The 10,788-nt window shown below is 58.5% G+C and overlaps 1 protein-coding gene across 4 annotated transcripts; it reads left to right on the forward strand.

Moving 5' to 3' along the window:
• Nucleotides 1-10,053, forward strand: ANKRD13D (ankyrin repeat domain 13D). 4 transcript variants are annotated; one of them, XM_032879604.1, is made up of 15 exons: nt 1-232; nt 722-857; nt 974-1,098; nt 1,853-1,898; nt 1,988-2,131; nt 2,399-2,588; nt 6,596-6,662; nt 7,064-7,145; nt 7,371-7,432; nt 7,536-7,666; nt 8,578-8,735; nt 8,828-8,944; nt 9,024-9,187; nt 9,268-9,353; nt 9,685-10,053. In XM_032879604.1, the coding sequence occupies exons 1-15, from the start codon at nt 143-145 to the stop codon at nt 9,896-9,898; spliced, it is 1,812 nt and encodes a 603-aa protein (XP_032735495.1). In that variant the 5' UTR covers nt 1-142; the 3' UTR covers nt 9,899-10,053. The 4 variants fall into 4 exon arrangements, with proteins under 4 accessions (XP_032735495.1, XP_032735496.1, XP_032735497.1 ...); XM_032879605.1 differs by having other exon boundaries at nt 7,374-7,432; XM_032879606.1 differs by having other exon boundaries at nt 3-232; nt 982-1,098.
• The last annotated feature ends 735 nt before the right edge of the window (nt 10,054-10,788 follow it).

Here is a 10,788-nt window from a genome sequence, read left to right on the forward strand (position 1 = left end):
CTGCCGCCCGGCGCGGGGGCTGCGGGGCGCACCTCGGCGCGGACGGAGGCGAGGGGGCCGCACCAGGCCTGGAGACGAGGCGGGGCCGGGTCGCCCCCGCCGCGCCCGCCCTCCCTCCCGGGATGCGGCGCTGAAGTCCAGCATGGCCGGCCCGGGCCCCACCTTCCCGCTGCACCGGCTCGTCTGGGCGAACCGGCACCGTGAACTGGAGGCCGCGCTGCACAGCCGCCAGGTGAGACCCACCGGGCACCCGGGCTGTCCTCTGCGCAGCCAGCTCAAAGCCTCGGTCTCCACCCTGGAGGCCGAAGCCCAGGTCACTGCCCCTTCTCGCTTGAGCCTCTGGCCTGGGCTTCCAGCGCTGGGCCTTCCCCCGCCCGTCTGCCCGCTTCACACTGCATCCAACCCCCGAATTCGCGCCACACAGGGTGAGGACGGCCAGCCTGGTTCTGATCCCCAGGCGCCTCCAAACTCTTGACATCTGCGGCTGCACCTCTCCCTGATCAGGCTGCTTGACCAGCGCCCACCGCGTGACCCCCAGCTTTCTTCTGGGAAGGCAGGAGAGGTGGGCAGGCCTTCCCACCTGCTCCCCCACCATGAGGACAGCCATTTCCATGTCCTGTTCGCTGTCTTTATTTCCCACAATGACCCCCAACCATGTTCAGCCTAGTGGCCTCCTTGCTTCTCTTGACTTGCCCTGTGCTGAGTGTCCCATCTTCCCCAGCACGACATTGAACAGGAGGACCCCCGGGGGCGCACTCCCCTGGAGCTGGCTGTGTCCCTGGGGAACCTGGAGTCCGTGAGAGTCCTCCTTCGACACAATGCCAATGTGGGCAAAGAGAGCTGCCAGGGCTGGGCAGGTACTGCAGAGGGCAGAGGGGCCCCCCTGAGGCTGGCAGTGGGGTTGGTGCGTGGCAGTGAGTGGCCAGGCCTGGGGCCTTCGACGCAGCTGCCCTCAGCGGCCTGGTGCCCCCAGTCCTGCAGGAGGCAGTCAGCACTGGGGACCCCGAGATGGTACAGCTGGTGCTCCAGTATCGGGACTACCAGAGGGCCACACAGAGGCTGGCTGGCATTCCAGAACTACTCAACAAACTCCGCCAGGTACAGTTGGGCACGGGGGTGTGGCCGGACAGGAGGGGCGGGGAGCCCCGTCAGGGGGCTGTGACAGACTGCATGGCAGTCCGGTCCCTCTGGTCACCCGCCACTCGCCACTCGCTTGGTCTGCGCAGCAAGCTTACCCATCACTGCCGACGACGGCCCTCTCTCTCTCGACCCCAGTCCAGGGTCATGTAGGAAATAGGAGTCCCGGCCCACACGGGTGAGATAGGTGAGATGGGGGCCCTTTAGGAGGAAGGCCGTTGCCGACGTCAGGGGTCCCTGGTGCCAGAAATCTTCACGGAACTTTAGATGTGTGCCTCCTGGTGAATGCCTGTGTCCTGGGGGGAGAGTTTCATCTGACGCAGTGGCTGCAGCCAGATGCGCTGGAGTGCCTGTCCGTCCTCCTCAAGCATGGGGGGCAGTCCCAGAGGGGTCACTGTGCCCTCTTTACTGATGCGGACTCTGGGACCCAGGGGGAGCAAGAACGTCCCCCAGGGTCCCTCCGCAGACCAGTGGCCAGGTGGACACTGACCTCCAGGCTCCAGATACTTATAGTCTGTTTCTTCTGAGACCTTTTTAGGGCCCCACTTCGCCCGTTTCCTGGGTGGGGTGTGGTTATAGTGGGGGCGTAGCTGGGACACAGCACTTTGAGACTTGCCCACGGGCTGGACTCCCAGAGCGGGGCTGCAGATCAGGAGCTGCCTAGGCCCGCGGGTCCTCCGCGCCTGGCCCCCTCAGCTGCTCTGGTCTATCTCAGGCTCCCGATTTCTACGTGGAGATGAAGTGGGAGTTCACCAGCTGGGGTGAGTGAGGACCTCTTGGCTTCCAGGGGCCTGAGGGGCAGGTGGAAATCTATGGGAGAGAACCATGGTGATCCCCGTCCTCCCCACAGTGCCTCTCGTGTCCAAGATGTGCCCGAGTGACGTGTACCGAGTGTGGAAGCGGGGGGAGAGCCTGCGGGTGGACACCAGCCTGCTGGGCTTCGAGCACATGACCTGGCAGCGCGGCAGGCGGAGCTTTATCTTCAAGGGCCGGGGTGAGCTCTGGGGGACTCCGGGGCACTCGCTGCAGGCGTGAGGCGGGCTACCGCCTTCCTGCTCCCGGACTCTCCCGTGGCCTGTGAGGACTGTGCTGTTCTTTTTCTCTACTCTGTGGAAACGGAGGTTGAGGGTGGAGGGGACCCAGGGGGCTGGGGCCTGGCCCACTTAGCAGCCGGTGGCCACGGGCACCACAGTGGCCCTTTCCCCGCCATCTGGGGCCTGGCACTGACTTGCGCCCCTCACGCACCCGTGCCGGTGGGCAGAGGCAGGAGCCTTGGTGATGGAAGTGGACCACGACCGGCAGGTGGTGCACACTGAGACACTGGGGCTCGCCCTGCACGAGCCGGAAGCGCTGCTGGCCGCCATGCGACCCAGTGAGGAGCACGTGGCCAGCCGGCTCACCTCTCCTATCGTCTCCACCCACCTGGACACGCGCCATGTGGCCTTCGAGAGGTCAGTTGGGGCCCAGCCCCACCGTGGGCCCTGGTTCAGGCCTCGGGGAGGGTGAGCCGCTCACAGAGGCTGCTCAGGTTGGGCAGGGGTCCCTTCAGGTCCGGGGTCCCACTCAGACCACCTGTGTGTCCCTTCGGGCCCCTGCACGCCTGCCCAAGGGCAGCTGTCTTCCTGGGGCGGAGGCTAGGTCAGGGAGGCCCAGCGTCTTGACTTCTGTCCTCGTGTGTCTTCCCATCACAAGGACTCTAGGCTGTGGTTCAGGGCAGCTCTTTGCCCCAGTGTGGGTTTCTTAGTAGTCTGGCAGTTTCTGGGCCAGAGTCCTTTGTGGGTAGCCTAGGAGTCTGACCCTACCGGCCAGGCTGTTCTCTCTCTGACAACATATGTCCCAGTTCCTGGAACAGACTTCAGAAATACCTTTTTGAAAAACAAACAAACAAACAAACAAACAGCTTTATTGGAATATAATTTCATATCGTGAACAGTTCACCTACTAAAAGTGCGATTCAGTGGTTTTTAATGTTTGCAGAAATGCCCCACCAGCTCCCTTGCCCTCACCCCCTTCCCCAGCCCTAGGCAACCACTGACTCACTTTCCCTGGAGATTTCCCGATTCTGGACTCTCCCCCGAGCGGAATCGTGCACCAGTGGTCTCGTGTGACCTCTTTCCCCGAGAACGTTTTCAGACTTCACCCAGGCTGTACTGTGCACCTGCCTCACTCCTTGGATTGCTGTCCATTGTGTGCCTCGCTCACATTTTAATTATTCACTCACCTACTGACGGACATCAGGATTGTTTCCACGTTTCGCCTTTATGAATGTTTCTGTAAACGTTCATATACGAGGCTTTGTGTGGACACGGTTTTCATTTCTCCCAGGTGTATACCGGGGAGTAGAATTGCTAGGTCATCTGGAAACCAGATGTTTAATTGCTTGAAGAACTGTCAGACTGTTTACCAAGGGGGCTGCAGCATTTTCCGTCCCCTGCCCCCCAGGGGACAAGGGTTCCATTTCCCTCGTGTCCTCACCGGCGCTGGTGTCCATTTACTTATTTTTGGATTATAACCACCCTAGTGGGTGGGAGAAGGGGTATTTCGTCACACTGCGATTTGCATTTCTTTCATGATGAATAATGTGGAGAACCTTTTCATGTGCTCATTGGCCAATTATAGCTGTTTTTTGGGGGATGTGTCTACTCAGATCCTTTGCGCATTTAAAAAATTGTGTTCTCTTTTTACCGTTGAGTTGCAGGAGTCCTTTGCATATTCTAGATCTAAGTCCCCTCTCAGGAATATGATTCGCAAGTATTTTCTCCCGTTCTGTGGGCTGACTTTTCTCTCTTGACTGTGTCCTTTGAACACTTTTAATTTTCGTGAAATACAATTTATGCATCTTTTTTTTCCCTCTCGTCGCCTGTTCCTCCGGCATCCTATCTGACAATATTTTGTCTAATCTAGAGTCACAGAGATTTCTCCTGTGTTTTCTCCTGAGAGCTTTATAGGGTTAGCTCTTACATTTTGGTCTTTGATCCATCTTGAATTAACGTTGTGTGTATGGTGTGACGAAAGGATCCGACTTCATTGTTTTGCGGGTGGACCCGCTTGTCCCAGCACCATGTGTGCAAAAGACTGCTCCCTCTCATTGAATGGGTTTGGCACACTTGTGGCACATCAGGCGACCACAGATGTGTGGGTTTATTTCTGGACTCTTAGTTCTAGTCCGCCGGCCTAGATGTCAGTCCTCGTGCTAGTACCGCACTGTCTTAGTAAGTGTTCCTTATGGTAAGTTTTGAAATCGGAAAGTGTGAGCATTTTGACTTGGTTCTTCCTGCTCACGATTATTTTGGGTATTCTGGGTCCCTTGCAATTTCATAGGAATTCCAGATCCATTTTGTCAGTTTCTACCAAGAAGTTGCCAGGTGGGATTTTTTTTTTTTTAAGGTTTTATTTATTTATTTGACAGACAGAGATCACAAGTAGGCTGGGGGGGGTTGGGGTGGGAAGCAGGCTCTCGCCGAACAGAGACCCCAATGTGGGGCTCGATCCCAGGACCCTGAGATCATGACCTGAGCCGAAGGCAGAGGCTTAACCCACTGAGCCACCCAGGCGCCCCGCCAGGTGGGATCCTAACAGGGTTTGTGTTGAATCTGTGACTCAGTTTGGGGCGTGCTGTCCTCTTGGCAATGTTGAGTGTCTTCTCCCAAGACATCATTTCCCACTTAGTTAGGTCTTTCATTTTTTTTCTCAATGTTGTCATTTAGAGTTCTAAATTTCTCTCTAACCACTGCTTTCGCTGCATCCCACAGGTTTTGAATATTGTATCTTTACTTCCACTTCTCTCAAAGCATTTTCTGATTTCTCTTTTGGTTTATTCATTGACCCTTGGGGTTTTTTTTTTTAGGAGTGTGTTTACTTTCTACACATTTGTGAGTTTCCCAGATCTTTATTCTTTTATTCGTTTCTTATTTCATTCTCTCGCATTTGGAGAACATACTTTGTATGACTTTTCTCCTTTCGGTTTTCTTGAGGCTTCTTTTATGGCCTAGTATGTGGTCCATCCCGAAGAACGTTCCACGTGCACCTGAGAAGAATGTGTGTTCTGTTCTTCTTGGGTGGAGTGTTCTAAGAAAGTCTATTAAGTCTGGTTTACAGGGTTGTTCAAATCTTCTGTTTCCTTGTTGATCTTTTGTCTCCTTGTCCTGTAACCATGATCAAAAGTGGGGTATTGATGTCTCGCAAACCATTATCGTTGATTCAGACACATTTTTTTCATTTTTTATTCCGGGAAACTTCAAACACGTGTGAAAGAAGAGAGAATAGGATGTCCTCATCGCCCAACTTTAACACTTACGGGTGTTCTGTCAATCTTGTTGAACCTGTCCTTCCTTGCTTTTTCCTTTTTTTCTCTGGGCTACTTTATTTTATTTTTAGAGAGGGAGTGAGAGGTGGGGGAAGGGCAGAGAGTGAGAGAATCTTCAGCAGGCTTCGTGCCCACCGTGGAGCCCAATACGGGACTCAGTCTCATGACCCCTAGATCATGACCGCAGCCAAAATCAAGAGTTGGACGCTCAGCTGACGGAACCCCCCAGGCGCCCCTTCCCTGGACTTTTTTTTTTTTTTGAAGATTTTATTTATTTATTTGAGAGATCACAAGTAGGCAGAGAGAGAGAGAGAGAGAGAGGAGGAAGCAGGCTCCCTGCTGAGCAGAGAGCCTGATGTGGGGCTCCATTCCAGGACCCTGGAATCATGACCCGAGCCAAAGTCAGTGGCTTTAACCCACTGAGCCACCCAGGCGCCCCAACTTTTTTTTTTTTTAAGATTTTACTTATTTGTTTAACAGAGAGATCACAAGGAGGCAGAGAGGCAGGCAGAGAGAGAAGCAGGGGAAGCAGTCTCCCCACCAAGCAGAGAGCCCAGTGCGGGGCTCGATCCCAGGACCCTAAGATCATGACCTGAGCTGAAGGCAGAGGCTTAACCCACTGAACCACCCAAGTCAGACCCTGGACTTTTTTTTTTTTTTTAAGATTTTATTTCCTTGAGAGAGAGAATGAGAGAGAGCACAGGTGCGGGGAGGGGCAGAGGGAGAGGGACAGGCCGACTCCCAGTGAGCAGGGCTCGATCCCAGGACCATGACCTGAGCCGAAATCAGATGCTTAACCCACTGAGGCACCCCCAGCGCCCCTTCCCTCGACTATTTTTAAAGCACCTCTCAGATGTCCCGTCACTTTAACAGTAAATGCTTCTGCACGTGACTCTAACCGATCAGGAAGTTTATAAAGCCAGCCCCAACGCCATTATCACGCCTACCAAAGTTACTGATAATTTCTCAGTACCGTTTAGTGCCCGGTCCCTGTTCGAGTGTCCCCGGCTGTCCAGGCATCCTCCGCAAGGCCCTTGCGTTTCACAGTGGGAAGGCGAATTGGAAGGGGTCTCTGGAAGGGAGAGAGAAGGGAGGCGCTGGCTAGGGTCGAGGGGCACCGGCCCTCACGAGCTCCTGTTTGGTCTGTTGCAGGAACAAATGTGGTATCTGGGGCTGGCGGTCTGAGAAGATGGAAACCGTTAGCGGCTACGAGGCCAAGGCAGGAGAGGCTAGTGGTGGGGGCTGGGGTAGGAGATGAGGCCCAGGAGCTCCTCCGTTTCTCCACATCCACCCACGTGGAGGAGAGACAGCGCAGCCCGTGGGCTCTGGGAGCCCGGTGCAGCCGTGGGAACTCAGGGGGGTCCGAGTGCCCAGGCCCCGCCGAGCACGTTAGGGATCACCCCAGCACGGGCCCTGACCCCGGTTACCGAGATGACACGAGGAGTGCTTTCCCCTCACGACTGAGTCCCCACGGTTCAGAGTTGCCAACTCCTCCGTGGTGGGGGGCGAGAGCCTGTCTGTTCCTGCAGAGAGGAGGACGTGGGTCCTGCACTGGTGAGGCGGAGTGTGGGGAACAGGCTCTGAGCCCTCAGCTCCTGCCGTGTCCCCCCTGCTCCCCAGGTATACAGTGCCACCAATGTGGAGCTGGTGACACGCACCCGCACGGAGCACCTCTCAGACCAGGACAAGTCAAGGAGCAAAGGTAAACCCAGGTGCGCCTGCCTGCTGCCTCCCGCCGCATGCTGGGGTCCCTGGTCTGGGGTCGGGGCCGCAACCTCTGGGACAAGCTGGGAGGCCTCCCCGTTCCCATGTGTTCTGTATCCCACCCGACAGGAGGCTCCCGGAGTGGATGGGGGGTGTGTGGGGGGGGGACAGTCTGGGGGCAGTGGCCCAAAGTCTCCTCAAGGGCTCCACCGTTTCTCCTTAGGAGGGAAGACTCCATTCCAGTCCTTCCTCGGGATGGCCCAGCAGCACTCCTCCCACAGCGGGGTGAGCCAGGCCCAGGGGGGTGGGCACCATGGGCAGGGACCCACTGGGCGGGGCCAGGCAGGCACCCTCCTGAACACTGAGTGTGGTCGTGGGGCCCTCCCAGGCTTCTGTGCAACAGGCCGCCAGCCCCACCAACCCCACAGCCATTTCCCCCAGTGAATACTTCGATCCCAACTTCAGCCTGGAGTCGAGAAACATCGGCCGCCCCATTGAGATGTCCAGCAAGGTGCAGAGGTGAGGTCTTGCAGCTGGCTTGGGGACTTCCCTCAGGGATGGGGACCCTGGCTGGCATGGTCCCCCTGAGCCCTTACAGACTGCTGTCACACATGGGGCCCACCAGAGTGGGGAGACCCACTCACCCAGCCGACTTCCTGCTAGGTTCTCCTCCTTGGGGACAGGGGTCAAGTCTGCTTATCTGTGGTTGTTGGCACCCAGCTCAGGGCTGGGCCCAGAGGACTGGTTACACTTCTTCGATGAATGAATGAATGGGCGGGTGGCACCACCCCCCATTTATGGTTCTCTGTTCAGTGCCAGCTTGGGGCGGAGGGAAGGGGCTCGTAGCTGTACCGTCTCCTGACTCTGTGGCCCCAGGAAATGTCTTCCCCTCCAAGAGTCTGTTCTCAGTAGAATAACAGTCACACTTGGCCGCCACCTGCTCACCAGGGCACTGGGAGGATCTGAGGAGCCAGGATGTAGAGTTACGATGGGCCCAGCACTGCCCCAGGGCCTGCAGGTGGACTCAGCCACTGAGGGGCAGAGTGGAGCTTCAGACCCTGTAGTCCTGGCCTCTGGGCTTTGCTGGACCCCAAAATACAGCAGATGTGAGGTGCTGGGCGGCTATGGGCCAAGGAGGAGGACGGGGCTGTGGAGGAGGCCCTGACTGAAGCCAGTAGCCCGGCCCTGCCCGCCTCATCCAGACGAGCTGAGGCTCTCCTAGGCCCCAGCCTGGGCTCAGGGTCCCACCATGGGGGGACGGCTGGGGCAGTAGGGCCAGAAGGACATAAGCTCCTGGGGGAGGCAGGTGGGGACAGCTGAGCGGACAGGGAGCCAGCTCAGGCTTGGCAGAGGGCGTGAGTAAAGCAGGTGTCTAGGGCGGGTGAGCCTTAGCAGACCGGCCACCAGAGGTTCCTTGACGTCCTATACAGGTTCAAGGCCACGCTATGGCTGAGTGAGGAGCACCCGCTCTCCCTGGGTGACCAGGTGACACCCATCATTGACCTGATGGCCATCAGCAATGCCCACTTTGCCAAGCTGCGTGACTTCATCACCCTGCGCCTCCCCCCTGGCTTCCCGGTCAAGATTGGTGAGGACCGGCCTACGGCCCCAGGGGTCGGGGTGGGGGGGCGGCCGCTGGCCCCGGGGGCTCAGTGGCTCAGGCTCACTGCCTCCTCACAGAGATTCCCCTCTTCCACGTGCTCAACGCCCGCATCACCTTCAGCAACCTGTGCGGCTGCGACGAGCCCCTGAGCTCCGTGTGGGTGCCGGCCTCCGGCTCCGGTGGCCCGGGATCAGGTACCTGCGCGGCAGGGAGGCCGCCCCACTACCCTGGGCCCCGAGCCCCGGGGCTGAGTGCAGCCCTCCTCCTGCACAGGGAGCCCTTTCCCGTGCGAGGTGGACCCCGCCGTGTTCGAGGTGCCTGAGGGGTACAGTGTGCTGGGCGCGGAGCGTAGCGAGCCCCTCCGCGACGAGGACGACGACCTGCTGCAGTTTGCCATCCGGCAGAGCCTGCTGGAGGCGGGTGCAGAGGCCGAGCAGGTAGGACGTGGGCAGGCCCAGCCCCCCTGGGTGCTGGCAGGGGCGGCTGGCGTGACAGCTCCGGGCTTCGTCTGCTGCAGGTGACCGTCTGGGAAGCGCTGACCAACACCCGGCCCGGGGCTCCTGCCCAGGCCGCCGCTTACGAGGAGCAGCTTCAGCTGGAGCGGTGAGGCCCTCCAGGACCTACCAGGACGATGTCTCGGCCTGTCCTTCCCCAAGGAGGCTGCCAGCGGGGGGGTCCTTGGCTGGTGGCGGTGGGGAGTGGGGAGGCGCGGATCCCGGGATCCCATGCCCTCTTCAGGGCCGCCTTTTGTGAGCACTGCTGCCTACCACCGAAGGGAGCATGAAGATGGGGGAGACAGGGCGCCTAACCCCGCGTCCCAGCCACCCTCTCCTTGCCCTTGTATAAACTCCATAGCCGTGACCCTGCCCTTAGCCTTTTTCCCCCCGCCCCAGTGCTCACTGGTCTGCCCTCCCTCTCATGCCTTGTCTGGAAGGGCCCTCCAAGAAAGCCTGCGGATGTCCACAGAGCCCAGTGGCCCAGAATCCCCTCACAGGACACCCCCAGCCCCGGGCCCCCCAAGCTTTGAGGAACAGCTTCGCCTGGCCCTGGAGTTGTCCTCGAGGGAGCAGGAGGAGCGGGAACGACGGGGCCAGCAGGAGGAGGAGGACTTAGAGAGGATCCTGCAGCTCTCACTCACCGAGCACTGAGCACGGAGCCCCTGGGAGGGCTGTCTGGGCTGCTCCCCACCTGCTTTTGTAACTTATTTATTTATAAACTCTCTGCTGCTGAGCTTGGGGCCTGGAGCCCTGGAGGTGGGCCTGCAGTGGAGACCTTGGTGGAAATAAACAGACTTTCAGCAGCAGACTTACTCTGCTCCATGGGGAGACGGGGCAGGGGTAGGGGGAGGTGACACTGAGGGGAGACGCTGTGGGCAATGGCCGCGGACCTGGGTTTGAATCCTGGCTGTGGCCCCTTTAGTGTCTCTGAGCCTCAGTTTCCTCAGCTGTAAAATGAGGCCCTACCCACTCCCCAGGCCTGTTGAGAGGATGAAATGAACCCACATAGGTTAAGTCCCTTACAGAGTCGGTGGTCTGTAAACCTCAATTCCCTGGAGCCTGTTTCCCTCCCCCCACCCCCAACCCGTCGGAGACCCTGGTTCCTCCTCTGACTCCCTGGGTCTTTCCCAGAATCCACCTGTGCTCCTGTCCAAGAGGGGGGAGGGGCGGGGCCTCCAGACTAGCCCCAGCCAGCTGGGAGGAGCCCCTGCGCCCCAGGTCTGGGTTCCCGCACTGACCCCAGCATTTTCTATCCGATTGGTTTCGGACAAGTCACTTCCCTCTGCTGCAGCTCAGCCCTGCTTACCTCCGAGGTGGCCCTGAGGGTCCCCCGTGAGCTGCAAGGGTTAGTTCTACACGCCGCCTGATTCCCCCTGAAGCTCTGCATGTCTTCCAATGACTCGTGCACAGAGTGGAAGCAGGAGGGTCAATCAGCAAGGAGAAATAATTTTGGGGGCCCCCCCAACTTAAGACTCACTGTGTTTGATCCTCTCCAAGACCGGTGTCCCCAGCCCCGCCTCCCTGGGACCCATCTCTTGTAG

Source organism: Lontra canadensis, unplaced genomic scaffold, assembly GCF_010015895.1.
Source record: "Lontra canadensis isolate GAN:19392208 unplaced genomic scaffold, GSC_riverotter_1.0 scaffold66, whole genome shotgun sequence".
NCBI lineage: Eukaryota > Metazoa > Chordata > Mammalia > Carnivora > Mustelidae > Lontra > Lontra canadensis.

Bases quoted from the DNA above. Each gene is read 5' to 3' on its own strand.
- ANKRD13D (XM_032879604.1), top strand. From the start codon at position 143: ATGGCCGGCCCGGGCCCCACCTTCCCGCTGCACCGGCTCGTCTGGGCG. The intron at 1,899-1,987 runs GTGAGTGAGGAC...TCCTCCCCACAG, and splicing joins GTGGGAGTTCACCAGCTGGG to TGCCTCTCGTGTCCAAGATG. The intron at 8,736-8,827 runs GTGAGGACCGGC...GCCTCCTCACAG, and splicing joins TGGCTTCCCGGTCAAGATTG to AGATTCCCCTCTTCCACGTG.